Below are 16,212 nucleotides of genomic sequence, written 5' to 3'. Positions count from 1 at the left end.
CACGCTTACATATACACACGCAGTTACACACACTGTCCCTCTATTTAGAAAGACAAAGGAGTCAGGGTGAACTTTCGTAGTGGCTTCTATATTCAACACAGATGCTCTCAAAACCCAAATCCCCACGTCGGTTTTGAATACATTTCTTTTTTTAAATGAAACTCGTGTATGCTGTATCAATCAATCAATCTTTATTTATAAAGCACTTTTCATATAAAAAATGTAGCACAAAGTGCTTTACATAGTTAAAAGCAGCCCACCCCACCCTCCAACTCACTCCCCACGCTCTGCACGCTCTGTATGCATTTTGTTCATTCCTAAGTTGTGAGTCTACACCAGCCAAAATACTGTCTTCAGTTATTAACATCTGAAATAGTGAAGGCACTTAAAAAGTAACAAAAAATTAGCTGGTTTTTCCAGAAAACCTCCAAAGCTTTTCAGAAGTACTTAACAAACCCGTTTCCGCTTTCCCTCCCAGGCTTCTAGACTTCTGATTCGCCAACATTTCTACACAGTTAGGATTTGGCATGTTCTTGGCAGCGTTTGACTTCGTTCTTTGGGTTTACATGTGGACGGAGTTGATTTTAGCTAGAGTTTCTCTTTTTGGGGAGAATTAACTTATCTCTTTGAAACAAAATATCCCTCTGCATTTGAATTGAAAGTGTATTATGTTCAGCTGATGCTGAATACAAATGTAATTGAAATAGAATTACCTAAAGTAAATGAAACATTAAGTAAATATATGTTTAAATATGTGACTGAATGTTCAAATGTGGTGGAATTAGCTGTTTTCACATTAACTGAAAAGAAGAAAATGCTTTGAAGTGGTTTTCAAGTTTAACTTATAAACTCCGTAAAATGACATACACTAAAGATCAAGCGATCAACCCCAACTTTGTTTTATTTTATTTTTTTATTGAAAATTCTGCAGTTGTCTCATTGCACTCTGAAATAAAAGCATAGTACAAATAAGCAATTGGAGTTTAAAAAGAATCATGGAATCAATTTATAATAATTTATATAAACTTTTGACTGTTCAAAGTAGCCATCTTTGGCAGATATAACAGCTGAACACACCCATGCCTTCTTTCTACAATAGAAATCAAAGGTTCTTCCAGAAAGTTCTTCCCATATCTGTTGCAGAAGTTACCATAAATGTGTGGCATTGTATGTACGTTTGCTTTCACTCTTCTGTCCAGTTCATCTCAAAACAACCCAATGTGGTTTAAGTTTGGAGGCTGTGCTGGCCACTCCATGTTTTCAAGCTTACCATCTTGTTCTGTTTTTCCTGAGGTAGTTCTGTCATACCTCGGGCTTGTGTTTTGGGTCTTGCTGTAGGATGAACCCATGACCAAATAGGTACATACCAGAGAATATTGGATGGGGCTGCAGTGTACTGCAGTAGCCAATTTGGGTCAGGGTGCCTCTCACTCTGTACAAGTCACCAACCCTGGATCCAGCAATACAACCCCAGACATCACACTTCATCCTCCATATTTGACAGTTGACACCACACACTGTGGAACCATCCTTTCGCCTAGTCAACGGTGTACAAAGATCCTGCGTGATAAACTGAAGATTTCACATTTTGATTGACCAGTCCATAAAAACCGTCTTCCTGTCTTCAGTAATCCACTGTTTTATGGCCCAGGCAAGCCCCTTTGTTTTATTCTGACGTCTTACCAGTGGTTTTCTTGCTGGCAACTCGTCCTGTCAAACCTGCAACTTGAAGTCTTCTCTTCAGAGTTGAGACTGAACTTAATATGCTTACTATGACCACTATTAAGCTGTGATCCTCTGAGCCGCTTATCATGGAAGCTTTCAACTCTCAGACACTTGTCCTCTGATTCAGTTATGGCTTTGGGTCTGTCAGATCTCTTCCTGTAAGAGTTTAACCAGTTTCTGAGTGCCCTTTGATGGTGAAGGAAAACTGTACTCACTGACCCTTGACTTTCTTTGCAACTTCATTGTAGGAAAGACCTACCTTTTTTAAGTGGTATGATGGTCCGTCTCTCTTCCATTGTTAGTTAATAATAATAATAATAATAATAATACATTTTATTTATAGGCGCCTTTAAGACCCTCAAGGTCACCTTACAATAAAACAAGAACAATCGCAGCAAGAAAATATAATAAACATGGAAAAGTTCCCTTTTCACACCATTTTTTTGTAGCAACACACTACTTTCTACAGCACAATACCATTCTACTGATGCACACAAGATTATGGCACCACAGTGTGTTGCAAGACTGCTTTTGTGCAGTCAAAGGGGGTTGTAACTAATCCCGAAAAGTTGCACCACTTGTAACAATGAGTAGCACCAACTTTCAAGGCTTGATCAACCTCCATTGCTGCAGAACAGCTTTAAATTCTTAACCCATTTGTGTTCCCTGAAAAAGACTTTTTTGTATAATTCTGAGATCTAGAATTTTCAGTTCTTTTTCTACGCTCGGTGTTTCACTACGGGAATTACTCCAATGACAACATGTCTGTCTATGACAGACATGTCGAGCCGTGCTCAGGGCTCCGCCCTTCATTCTAACACGGCTGACCAGCCCCTCCTAACTCATTCTCGCTTTCTTCCCGTGAGAAACCTGGTTTTAGCTAGCGAGGTAGCTGACGTTGTGTAACTCGGGCTAACGCATTACGACGAGCTATTTTTTCAGTGTCCGGCTAGCATTAACTTGTTAGCAAGCCACAAACCATATTAGCATCTCACTAGCATTAGCTTGTTAGTCAACCTACGGTTTGGTTAGTATTAAGTTGCTAGCGGAGTGCAGCTAAGATGACACGACGAGCTGACTCCCGTGGCGACTAGCTCGGATTTAACCCCCGCTGCTAGTCCTAGCTACGTACGGGCTAACGTGTCGCGATGAGCCTTGTGTAGGCTAGTCTCACCCCTTTCCGCTAACCATGTCTACGGCTCCTACCCCCGCCAAAGGGTCGGAACCGAAGGCCAAAGAGGCTGTATCCCGCCCATGCCCTGCATCATGCGGTGCCACCATCTCGGGCAGGAACCCTCATCCAACGTGCATTGTCTGTATGGGTGCCAAGCATGCTCAGGCTTCACTGGCAGACCCCCAGGGATGCCCACACTGTGCGTTGATGCCAGAGAAAGTCCTGGAAAGGAGGCTGAGGGTAGCAGTAACGAACAGTCAGGACCCCTGCCTGTCGGCTGCTACTGCTATGAGTGATATCCGTCATCCGCGAGCCTCCAGCTGGGCAGACATGATGGAAGAAGAGTCCCCGCTCATGCCCCCATTGTTCGAGGACCTTCTCGATCAAAATGTGGGCAAGCCGGGTGGCGAAGATGCAGAGGGCGATGCCAACTCCGACCTCCTCAACCTAGAGGACATGGATGAGGAGGAGGATGACTCTACCTTCCCTCCTCAGCAGTCCAGGCCACCGAGTGGGGCTGAAGTTGCACCCCCGGAGGACAGCTATTTGTACGAGGTCTGCAAACGGGCTTCTACCAAGCTAGGCATCCCATGGCCAGCTGCCCGGGATACCGAAGGGGCAGAACGCGACCTGTATGATGGCAAGAGGCTCCCACCAGCCCTGCTGCCATCAAAGCAGCTTCTGCCAGCAGTCTCTGCCTGCATGAAAGAAATGAGTCACTCCTGGTCAAGCCCTTTTAAAAGCAAGCTTCCGACCAAGGGCTGCTCTAAGCTTGAGATCCAGGGGATGGGTGAACTGGGGCTGACTGAACCCCCAGCAGTGGAGCCTTCAGTGGCATATCACCTTCACCCTAACCGCAGGGCAGTCTCAGCTTCTTCTGGCATTTCTTTGCCCAGCAAGATGGATTGCTTCACGGCATCTATTTATCAAAGGATGTACAAATATGCTGCACAGTCAGTATGCTTGCTTAATGCAGTCACACTGCTATCAGCATATCAGGCAGAAATTCTGGAAGACATGAGCCGTCAGCTTGACTCTGGTTCCCCAAACCCAGCTCTCTGAGATGAAATCTGCGTGGTTAATGAGCTCATTCTTCGCTCCTCCAGGGGAGCAGTCCAAGGGTGTCGCAAGTTATGGGCCTTGCAGTCTCGGGTGAGAGAGCCTTGTGGCTAAACCTGTCAGGCTTAGGTGATGCTCAGAAGTATTTTCAGAAGCTCAACATGTTTTAGTGAAAACAGACAACTCCACTGTAGTTGCTCATATCAACCGCCAGGGCGGTACCCGTTCCCAACAGCTATACAGGTTAGAAGGGAAAATAATTGTGTGGAGCAGCACACGGCTCCTCTCCCTTCAAGCAACTCACTTGCCAGTAATTCTGAGCAGGGGGGCGGACCTCCTGATCAGGGGGAATCCACTGTTCTGAGAATGGAGGCTTCACCCACAGGTGGTGGAGCAGATTTGGCAGAGATACGGCCGGGCTGTCATAGATCTCTTCGCCTCACGAGAAAACACACATTGCCCACTGTTTTTCTCCCTGTCACACTGGATGCGCTGGCCCATCCATGGCCACATCTTCCCAACACTGATCAGAGTGAGGGATCAGGGCCAATTTCTGCTGTCCAAAAGACAATGACAAAAGCCATTTTTAATGTCAACAAGATTGGTTTTTTAACTGCATAAATAAAGGATATATAAAAGTCACTGCCAAAAACTGACTGCGGCTTCTACCTTGTTACGGGAATGTTGTCTGTGGCTCAAGTTGATTTGATATCATTCATGAGGGATACATTTGACATATGTTTCACATATTATAGACAACACCGGCTCTCACTCAATGGGAGTCGGCTCTTCTGATTCACTTCAAAGCGTTTTGCTCATGACCCATCACTGACACGCATGCAGTTGTACTCCGGTGAAGGCAGAGGTTTTCTGCTTCAGCTATCCAATGAGATCGTTAGTGATGAAAGAATAAGCTGCATGGTAGATCTTCAGTTATTAGTATAATTCGATACTGTTTTCCTGTATTCAACCTATGGCAATATCACAAGTCTGCTGTGATATCTTTTATTGTATTTTGAAGAGGAAAAGAACTATAATTATTCATTTTCTTGAAGTGAGGCTGTTGATCTTGACTCAGAAGGACAGAGTTAGGGACATTCACTTTATCCATAGTAGTCAGTTCTTAAACTTGGAGGATTTTCTTTATAAACATTCTACAGAACACACGCAAGGAGTCATAATAAATAAAAGCAATTAAGATTGGAGCCCCTTTCATTCAAAGCACCAACTTGAATTTTCAGTTTTTAATTTTCAGTTCAAGGCACACGTGGAAATACAAGTAAAACAATTTGAATTAAGCACTTAGAACGATTGCAACAACATAAAAATTAAAGATTAAAAATAAATATAACATTGTAGGCATCATTCAGTGCAATTCAATCCAGTTTTGTTTATATAGCTCCAAATCACAACAACAGTTGCCTTGTGCTGCCCTCACAACACGTAACAATGTGAAGCTAAACAGCCAGCAAACACAACAGAAGAGATCTCCACACAGGGCTTGCTTTTCTTGACTTTGAAGACCTTTTTAAACCTTTTCCTCTCCCAAGGATTCTTCTCAGTTTTGTAAGTGAAATGAACAAAATAACAAAAAATTTCTCACCAATGCACACATCTTAATGACAAACTTAAATGCGTGCATTACTTTGGCATCACATTTTATTCCATGTAAACACATATCCAAGTTCTTCCTGAACACAGTAATACTCACTAAAACGAACGTTTCCCAAAGCACAAGTGTGTAGGGCACATTTAGCGTGTACATGAGTGTACTCTTATTTCTGCCGAAGCACTTGTTCACAAATTCTACAGTTGCGGGAGAAAAGTATGTTAAAGATAGGTTCGTGATGTGAGTGCTCTCTCGCGCCCGTTGCCGCGCGTACAATATACAAAGATCGCTTGTAATAAAGATGTCTTACTCTAATCAGATTTCAAAACCAAAATATTTTAACCGTTTTTAGCATAAATTTACTTATAATGTTTATTAACTATGAACTTATTTATCACTTTGCTTATGTAACTTAATCACATCATGCCCTAATTACTGTCTTTTGATCAAAAGGCATCACACGCCTAAAGGCATTTTATATTGTAAGGTAAATATGCTACAATAATACAGAGAAAACAAAATCTCAAAAATCACATGACTCCCCTATGAGCAAGTGTTTTGGTTATAGTGCAGAAGGAAAAACTCCCTTTTACCAAGAAAAAAAACTGGTAGAACCAGGATCAGGGAGGAGCGGCCATCTGCCACGACCGGTTGGAGATGAGGGGAGGGAGACATGACAAAAGACACGCTATGGAAGAGAGCCGAGATTAGTAATAACTAATGATTAAATGCAGAATGATGTATAAACACACAGTCAGTGAAGAAGGTGAATGAAGAAGACAGTATGACACAACACTGAATCAAAAGGCTTAATGGTGTAACTAGCTCTTAAGGTGAAGCCAATTTGAAAAAACTCTCAGAGTCCCAGAGCTTCTTTCTTCACGCTGGAACCCAACAGGACATTTCCAGCGTCCACACACTCTGACACACATGGTGCTAAGAACACAAAACACAAGGATTAAAGAATGAATTTGCAAGAATAGCTCACTTTAACTTTGTGTCATGGATATGCAGCATTTTCTGTTATTATCGTGTTACTACCATTCTGAGCACGGAGCCATGAGGCAGCCTTCATAGCCAGAAGCTCCCACTCATCCTTTGCATCCATCTTAAAAGCATGAAGCCAGATCAGAGCCAGAATGGTGGCCCACACTTCATTGCTGCCCTAATTCCCCAATCAGAGACAAATAAAACAGGCAACACACACACACACACACACAGAGAAAGGGTGTCAAACAAATTTTACATCGTAGGCCACATTCAGCCCACTTTGCTCTTAAGTGGGTCGGACCAGTGAAGAAGTTTTTCTACATAATGAAGAAAAACCTGCTGTGACAAAAAAGGAAACCTGTCAGTACGACTCTTTGGACTTAAATTGTAAGAAATAAATGTGTAAAATTGTATCTCATTGTCCAGGCTGTCCAGTTTTTGTTAGTCACAAAACCCCTCAAAATTTCTATTGTTGAAAGTGAAAAACTAACATCTCGGTCATTTAATTGTTTATTGGTTAATCGCTTTGTGTAGTATAAATTGCCACAAGGGAGGTTTTTAATCAGCGGGAAAAGATGTAAAACCTATAAAAATACTGTTAAAAGTCCAAAACTGATGCTTGTTCTTCTTAGTGGTGAGCAGCAGATCAAACAGGTTCAGAAATACAAATGGCTTCAAGTATCATATTCAGGTCTGTGAGACTAATTTAGACACACAGACACTGAGCCATGGCTCTGCAGTATATTCACACATTTCTGCATCTCTGCCATTCAAAGACACTTTGAATATAGTTTATTTTATCTAACATTCAGTACTGAACAGTAATTTTAGTCTTTTTCAAGGAAACAATTTTTCATTCAGTGTTTTCATAAAAGCTTTATTTTTATGCAGTTACTACTACTACTTGGGAGAACACAAATGAGGTTTTTTTGTCCTTGATGGAAAATGGCTGAAAACAAAGACAGGTTTCACTTTAGACAGCTCCCAATTTTTTAAATTCTGCACTGTACTTTGCAGTCTCCAATGTCATTGAAATGCAGCTAGTTGCTGCTCATTTTACGTTTTCGCTCGTTTCGTCACTTTTTCCTGATATGCTTGCATTTAAATCCGTCTTCCTGTCTCCCTGTCTCTACAGCTAAAATGGCAACAGGCAGCCAGTCACATGTGAATGTTGATACACCAAAACAAGTTAGTGTTCTGCACACAACTACATTTAGATTTGTAAAAACAAATGCTACACAAGGGTTTAGATCTTACTTTTGGCAATTGTGATAATATAAATAATGTATTTTTTGCCAGTTTTTACTAGGGGTAGTTTTTGATTATTGATTTATAGATTAAAATCAATTCTAGCTTGGATAACATGATATCGATTCATTAAAATCCTGAATCAATTTTTAATATAAATTTATTTTGCCCGAAACACCAGAATCTGAGGTTAAACCTCACAAAATTTTGACAACCACCAAACAGCTAAAACATTAAATGGCAGCAGGTACACAGATTCTGCACAAATACGTAAACACAAAGCGCGGACCCGCTTTCTTGTTATAGATATTATGGATAATATGGATATGCACTGATAAGTGATCAGAATTATGATATTTCTGACTGTCTGAGGCAAAATTCCCCCCGATTCAAATCAAATCGAAGCGAATTAAATCGAATCGTGGATAGAATCGAATATCGGGACCTTGTGAATCGGAATTGAATTGATTCCAGAAATCAGTGACAATATCCAGCCCTAGTTTTTAGTACAGCTGAATTAATTTTCATCTGTTATGTTATGTTACAGTTTAATTTCTTAAATTTCTTTCTTTAATGTGTACTATAAAATTTGATTAACACCCATATATTCACTTTTTGTAATGACTAAAATTGACAACAACCCACCTTTTCAGGCTTTGACTTTTCCATCTCCTTGCTGATCTTTCCCAGTGCAGTAGCCAGAGCTGGATCAAGCCGCCAGTAGCCAGATGCCTCCTGAAGGAAGACTAACTGTAGCAAAGGATCTCTGGGTGGCTGCAATTGCACAGCAGCTGAAAGAGATAAAGTACAAAGATGAAATAATAACTGGACATAAAGTGTTGAATCTAGTTCTATATATCTACTATTACACATACATATATAATTTTTATCTATCTATCTATCTATCTATCTATCTATCTATCTATCTATCTATCTATCTATCTATATATCTATCTATCTATCTATCTATCTATCTATCTATCTATCTATATATATATATATATATATATATATATATATATCTCAAATCAAATCAAATCACTTTTATTGTCACATCACATGTGCAGGTACATTGGTACAGCACATGTGAGTGAAATTCTTGTGTGCGAGCTTCACAAGCAACAGAGTTGTGCAAAATACAATAATGTAAACAAGCAAAATACAAGAATGGCTACATCTGAAACTAATAAATATATGTACAATATATAATAGTATATGCATTTCTGGATTTGTATACTAAATATTTTTCTACGTGTGTGTGTGTGTGTACACATATTTTACAAATTAAATAGAGTAAACAATAAATAAAATATATAAAATAAAATATACAGAGTGAGACATGTGCAAAACAGTGGCGTTATTGTACAGTATGGAGTGCATAATGTTAAAGTTCCAGTAGTGAAGCTGAGGTGTCTATGAAGTGTTCAGCAGTCTGATGGCCTGGTGGAAGAAGCTGTCTCTCAGTCTGCTGGTACGGGACCGGATGCTGCAGAACCTCTTTCCTGATGGAAGCAGTCTGAACAGTTTATGGCTGGGGTGACTGGAGTCCTTGATGATCCTCCCCGCTTTCCTCAGGCACCGCTTCCTGTAGATGTCTTGGAGGGAGGGAAGCTCACCTCCAATTATCCGTTCAGAGCACCGCACTACTCGCTGGAGAGCTTTGCAGTTGTAGGCGGTGCTGTTGCCATACCAGGTGGTGATGCATCCAGTGAGGATGCTCTCAATGGCACAGTGATAGAAGGTCCTGAGGATGCGGGGGCTCATGCCGAATCTTTTCAGTCTCCTGAGAAAGAAGAGGCGCTGCTGCGCCTTCTTCACTGTTTTGTTTGTGTGTACTGACCACGTAAGATCCTCAGCCAGGTGTACGTCAAGGAACCGGAAGCTGCTCACTCTCTCCACAGCAGCGCCGTTGATGGTGATGGGGGTGTGCACTTCTCTGCACCTCCGGAAGTCCACTATCAACTCCTTTGTCTTTGCGACGTTGAGGGTGAGATGGTTGTCTTGACACCAGTGGGTCAGGGCGCTGACCTCCTCCCTGTAAGCCGTCTCATCACTGTTGGTGATAAGACCCACCACTGTAGTGTCGTCCGCAAACTTCACAATGATGTTGGAGTTGTTAGTGGCTGTGCAGTCGTAGGTGTAGAGTGAGTACAGGAGAGGGCTCAGTACACACCCCTGTGGAGCACCAGTGTTCAGTGTGACAGGGGATGAGGTGATGCTGCCCAGTCTGACCACTTGGCGTCTGTCAGACAGGAAGCTAAGGATCCAGCTGCAGAGGGAGCTGCTCAGTCCTAGATCCTGCAGTTTCCTGTCCAGCTTCGAGGGAACGATGGTATTGAATGCTGAGCTGTAATCTACAAACAGCATTCTCACATACGTGTCTCTCTTCTCCAGGTGTGACAGGGCAGTATGTAGTGTCAGGGCTATGGCATCATCAGTGGACCTGTTGTGGCGGTATGCGAACTGTAGAGGGTCCAGTGAGTCCGGTAATGCAGAGCAGATGAAGTCCCTGACCAGCTTCTCGAAGCATTTGCTTACGATGGGGGTCAGGGCTACAGGTCGCCAGTCGTTCAATGAGGAGATGGTGGAGGATTTGGGTACAGGGACAATGGTGGCCATTTTGAAGCAGGCTGGGACTACAGACAGAGAGAGGGAAAGGTTGAAGATGTGCGTGAACACTCCAGCCAGCTGAGCCGCGCATGACCTGAGGACGCGGCCGGGAATCCCGTCCGGACCAGTAGCTTTGCGTGCGTTCACCTTCCTGAAGCACCTCCGCACATCCTCCTCAGACACAGTGTGCGCACTGACGTCATCCGCGGTGCGCACACTGTCCGGTCTCATGGTGTTCGCTGTGTCGAATCTAGCGTAGAATACGTTTAGATCCTCACACAGAGAGGCCGTGGTCTGCGGTGTGCTGGTTTTCCCTCTAAAGTCTGTGATCGTGTTTAGTCCCTGCCACATACTCCGAGGGTTGTCAAACTGTTGCTCCACCCTGTCCCTGTACTCACGTTTGGCTGCTTTGATCGTCTTCCGGAGTTGGTAATGTGCGTGTTTGTAGTCCGATGTGTTCGCGGAGGCAAAGGCGGTGTTCCGTGCCGCCAGTGCCACGCGAACATCTCCGTTAATCCAGGGTTTTGATTTGGGAAGGATTTAACTGTTCTGGATGGGACGACATCTTCCACGCATTTCCTGATAAATCCACAGACTGAGTCTGTGTATTCATCAATGTCCCTAGCAGCCACGTGAAACATTTCCCAGTCCGCGTGATCAAAACAGTCCCGCAGCGCAGACTCCGATTGGTCTACTATATATATACATATATATAGTAGAATTCATAGTAGTCCATATACTCGGCTGAAGGACTATAATATGATAGTATAACATAAATGTGTATGAGAAAATACAAAGACAGTTCTACTGTAGACATTCTACAGTAAATTTACAGTAAAGCACATTTTCCTCTTTTTTGCAGTGCAGTGTTATGGTAAGATGACTATAATGTGGCGACAACAATGAAGAATGTATTGGGTGCCCTGAAATTCTGTAAATGATGGAAACTGGACGCTTCTGTTGGTTGATAACGACTGTGTTTAGTCTGTTCCTTCCCATTCCATGCAAGGCCACCTGGGTTGGCTGGAAGACTGTTTACTTAGCCTAGCAGGGCGAAGGACACTGTCTCAGCTGAACTCTGGACACGCACACACATACATATACACTGATATGCACACACTCATCCCCCCTCCCTTTCCAAACGCCTTCGACGCTTATTCCCTTCCGATGCTGACAGGGATCAAGGAGACCAGCGCACGCAGGCCTGGATGTACTGTCTAATTCGGCGGTCTCTCACCCTTTACCCACCCCTGTTGCTTGTCATGTGTTTCTTTGGTGTATTAAGAGTTTTTTTTCATGTGCTATGTGCAGAGGTGTTTTTTTTTTCTGTTCTCAAACGGATCTCCCTGTCGGAGCTCAGTCTGGGGGGAGTTATTTTTTTCTCCTTATCTTTCCTCATGAGGTGCATTTTCCATTGTTATACCTCTCTGACCTGTCTTCCCCATGTGATGTTTTGTGTAATGTATGTATGGTTGGAGGGTAAGATGGCGCCACCATTGCATGCAATAGGTCGGCAGCCTTATGAAATTTCCCCTTGTGGGACTAATAAAGGTATATCAAATCAAATCAAATCATTACCTTCAGACACAAAGTTTAGACGAGCATCATCATAGTTGGTAGGCGTCTTATGAGATTTCCAAAAGACAGGTAGCTTCTTCTTCATGTGAGTAAATAGCCCTTTTTTGCTGTCAGACTTGTTTGTTGGTTCATAGCTATCAGGTTCTGCGAGATTAGAGAGACCACAACTCAATGAAGCTCAAGTCATTATTATAAAAACACACACACTACAGTCCAACTGGGTGATCTGGTAATTCATTACTTTCATATGACTGATGCTGAGTTAAGTTTATTCCTTTCCAATAAATAGAAATCCACATCCATCCAGTGCAGTAACGGTCATCTAAAACAAAGTAAATAGGAGCTGCTCCAGTTCTACTGCCTGTGGGCGTCCTGACTAAGCAAATGTGCAACAAGTGCAATGGTATCTCTCTTAAATGTAGGACAATGAAAACTCTTGGACTCCTATGTCAGGAACTGGTTCATATGTTTTTTTAACAGTCATCACAATGCAGCAATATGTTGTCTCTTGCTGATTTAAAAACATGGAGCAAATGGTGACCTGAGAATTGAGAAGCAGAACAACTATCACTGGATTGGAATGGTAACGCAATAAACACAAGATGTTAAAGGCTTCCAAGGCAAAATTAAAGATCAACTGTGGCAAACGAATGTGGTGTTTAGTTGCGTGCTTACAGCCATTTAACGTATTTTTAATCACACTGTTTCTGCAACATTTAGCTTTTTACTCACCTCTAACAGAGCGCATGACCTGCGATCGAGCTAAACAACACACAATTAAAAGTCTGATGTTAAAATCATTAAGTAAACAGTATCATCCATTAAAAAAAAATCATTATGACATGGTTAATTTTCTTGAAATTGACATAACATGAAACAACTTTTTCTCTATGAAGTGTATTTCACATCAAGCTTAGAATGGGTAAAATACTAACTTTGTCAGAGAAATGTGTTAGTTTATTTAGTGATTGCAGACAATTTCTATATTTATAAAAATCACAGAAACAGATTTTTAACCTCACAGATGAATTTAAGTAATTTTAAAAAAACGAAAAAGAAAAAACACAATAAAAGTAAATATTGCCCAAAAAATAAGCTGCACTGATGGAGGTTTTAACTCTCAGAGCGCCTCTTATTTCATATTTTTCCCCTTTACTCTGTTGTGTGTGTGTGTCTGTAGAAATTAGTAAACATATTTTTTTAAACTGACCTCCCTTGACTTGCTGTTCAGGAATAATTTATACAATTTAGATTTATATGAGTATGAAGAAAATAAACTCAACCTTCACCTTCATCATCATCAGCCTGTTAATAATTACAAAACAGAGAATACTAAAAAACTTTTTTCCTTACCACAACCCATGAGTGCTGTGAAAGCAAAAACATTTAAAAATGTTTTTTTTTTAAATCTTACTTACTCTTTTTTTATGTTACAATGCAGGAAAAAAACTTTTAAACTTACCTTCATTTCTGGATGGAAGACACTCTAGTCAAGGATAAAAATAGGTGATATTCAATAATTAAGAAAACAAACACAGTGATTGGCTTCTGATGTTGCTATAATTATTTACTCATTAAGCAGTTTTTAAATTCTACAAAGTTATTAGTTATTCAGTAATCTTTGAAATATCACACACATAGTAACAACTCAATCTTCATCACTTGTTGCTTTAGATAATGTTAATAATTACAACACAGAGACACAGCTTTTAACCTACCACGTAGGCGTCCATTACCATCTGTGAGACAGAAGATAAGAATAAGATTAATTATCAGTAACACAATGTATTAACTAAACTTCAAGGTAAAAATAGGTGATATTCAGTAATTAAGAAAAAAAACCTCTGTGATTGCCTTCTGATGTTGCTATAATTATTTACTCATTAAGCAGTTTTTAAAGTCTACAAAGTTATTAGTTATTCAATAATTAAAATATTGCAGAAGTTTTAACAACTCAATCTCCATCACTTGTTGCTTTAGAGGATGTTAATAATTACAACACAGAGACACAACTTGTAACCTACCACAGAGGCTTCCATAGCATTCTGTGAGACAGAAGATAAGAATAAGATTAATTATCATTAACGAAATGTATTAACTAGACTTCTTATCATGATTCAAAACAAGTGGTTCAAAAGGTACTTAGAATAATGTCACAACATGACATTTTGTACATACAAAACACTTTATCACATGAAGAAATCAGCACACACAAACACACTGAGCTCAGACTAAATGATGGCTCTGAGAATCAAATACAATGAACACGTTTGTTCCATTGATGTGCGCCTTTTTAAAAATATATAAACCTGACCACTCTAGAGAGATAAAATGGAAATGTTTGAGCGTGATGTCAATACGCAAGACATAATAAAAGAAAAACGCAACGATTGGCTTGTAATGTTGTGACAACTCACTGCAAACTATTTCAAGTGTACAAGTTATTCAATAATACTCAAAATAACACAAAGGTTATAGCAATTCAGCCTTCTTCACTTTGTGTCAACAAATGACTACCAATGTAATTAATGACTACCAAAGCAAACCTGAAAATATAAAAACTCTACAAACTGTTTTAAAATGTGCAAAGATGGAAAAATGCTTTTTATTTTATATGTTTTCTTAATTACTCATTTTTGATGTATAATTTAGAAAAAAAAAAACACTTTTAAACTTACCTGTCCATTCAGATGGAAGACACTCTGGTCAAGGAAAAAAATAGGTGATATTCAATAATTAAGAAAACAACCTCAGTGAGTCTACAAAGTCTACCAAGTTGTTAGTTATTCAATAATTGTTGAAATATCACACACATTGTAACAACTCAATCTTCACCACGTGTTGCTTTAGACAATGTTAATAATTACAAAACACAAAATATTAAAAAAAGATTTCCTTACTATATTCCGCGGATGCTGAGAAAGCATAAAAAAGAAATAAAGATGAAAGGTGAAAACATGTTAGCAAACATAATTTACAAATTTTTTGGTTGTTGAGCTTCATACTGTGACTCATCACAAACAATTTAAACTTTTGCAGAATACTATTCATATTCACTTGCTGCTTTGGACAACCGACTATGTTAAAAACTATGAAAAAACCTGGGCAAACATAACAGCTCCTGTACAAACTGCATTTCACATTAAAGCTGAAATGTAGTTAAACAGCAGCTGTGTCACAGAAATGTGCTGGTTTATTCACTGTTTGTTACCATTTACTACATTTATACAACACAGAGACACAACTTTTAACCTACCAGGTGGGCGTGAACGGCCATCTGTGAGACAGAAAATAAGAATAAGATTAATTATCAGTAACAAAATGTATCAACTAGACTTCTCATCATGATTCCCACCAAGGCGTTTAATACACACACACACACACACACACACACACACACACACACACACACACACACACACACACACACACACATATATATATATATATATATATATATCTGTACTCGGATACAGGGATGTGAATAACAGGGTTAAAAGTAATGAAGTTACTAACGACGTTACTTTTTTCAGTAACAAGCAATCTAATTAATTACTCTTTCTAATTACTCCATCACAGAGGTGTGTGCTGTCTGAATGCTTCTTGTTTTCTCTTCTTATTCTTTATTAATGTTACAATGTAAAAAATGAAAAAAGAACTTTTTTAAACTGACCTGGTCTTAGAGGTTGATAATGCTCTGGTCAGGGATAAAATAGATATACGAGGTCAACAGAAAAAAAAGAAAAGGAAGAAAACAGATTCAGTGATTGGCTTCTGATGTTGGTATAATTAGTTACGCATTAAAAGCATTGTTTAAAGTCTAGAAAGTTATTCAGTAATCTTTGAAATATCACAGAAGTTGTAACAACTCAATCTTCATCACTTGTTGCTCTAGACAACAGCCTATGTTAATAATTACAAAACACAAAATATATTTTAAAAAAAGCATTGTTTCTTACGATATGTCTCGAATGCTGAGAAAGACAAAAAAAGAAGTAAGAAAATAGGTGAAAACATGTTAGCAAACATAATTTACAAATTTTTTGGTTGTTGAGCTTCATACATGAGCAGTCAAAAACAATTTAAACATTGTGCAAAATAATATTCATATTCACTTGGTGCTTTGGACAACGGACTATATGTTAATAACTACGAAAACAAAAACCCATAACAGCTCCTGTACAAACTGCATTTCACATTAAAGCTGAAATGTAGTTAA

General features: G+C 39.9%; 1 protein-coding gene across 4 annotated transcripts in view; it reads right to left on the bottom strand.

Annotated features, from left to right (window-relative positions):
* Positions 1-6,192: 6,192 nt before the first annotated feature.
* The window catches only part of LOC113018039 (von Willebrand factor A domain-containing protein 5A-like), a 30,684-nt gene continuing 20,664 nt past the window's right edge, over positions 6,193-16,212 (bottom strand). Inside the window, exons 17-30 of one of the 4 annotated variants that reach the window (XM_026161111.1) lie at positions 15,953-15,967; positions 15,667-15,690; positions 15,250-15,270; positions 14,894-14,908; positions 14,672-14,695; positions 14,018-14,038; positions 13,712-13,732; positions 13,456-13,479; positions 13,347-13,361; positions 12,726-12,755; positions 11,994-12,137; positions 8,451-8,596; positions 6,609-6,732; positions 6,193-6,503 (exon numbers count right to left, since the gene is read on the bottom strand). In XM_026161111.1, coding sequence (XP_026016896.1) covers positions 6,424-6,503; positions 6,609-6,732; positions 8,451-8,596; positions 11,994-12,137; positions 12,726-12,755; positions 13,347-13,361; positions 13,456-13,479; positions 13,712-13,732; positions 14,018-14,038; positions 14,672-14,695; positions 14,894-14,908; positions 15,250-15,270; positions 15,667-15,690; positions 15,953-15,967 — 704 coding nt within the window. In that variant the 3' untranslated portion in view covers positions 6,193-6,423. The remainder of the gene's footprint in view (positions 6,504-6,608; positions 6,733-8,450; positions 8,597-11,993; positions 12,138-12,725; positions 12,756-13,346; positions 13,362-13,455; positions 13,480-13,711; positions 13,733-14,017; positions 14,039-14,671; positions 14,696-14,893; positions 14,909-15,249; positions 15,271-15,666; positions 15,691-15,952; positions 15,968-16,212) is intronic. The other 3 variants (XM_026161112.1, XM_026161114.1, XM_026161113.1) reach the window with 3 other exon arrangements.

This window comes from Astatotilapia calliptera, unplaced genomic scaffold (genome assembly GCF_900246225.1).
Source record: "Astatotilapia calliptera unplaced genomic scaffold, fAstCal1.2 U_scaffold_35, whole genome shotgun sequence".
Lineage (NCBI taxonomy): Eukaryota > Metazoa > Chordata > Actinopteri > Cichliformes > Cichlidae > Astatotilapia > Astatotilapia calliptera.
This window is presented reverse-complemented; position numbering and strand designations above follow the sequence as displayed.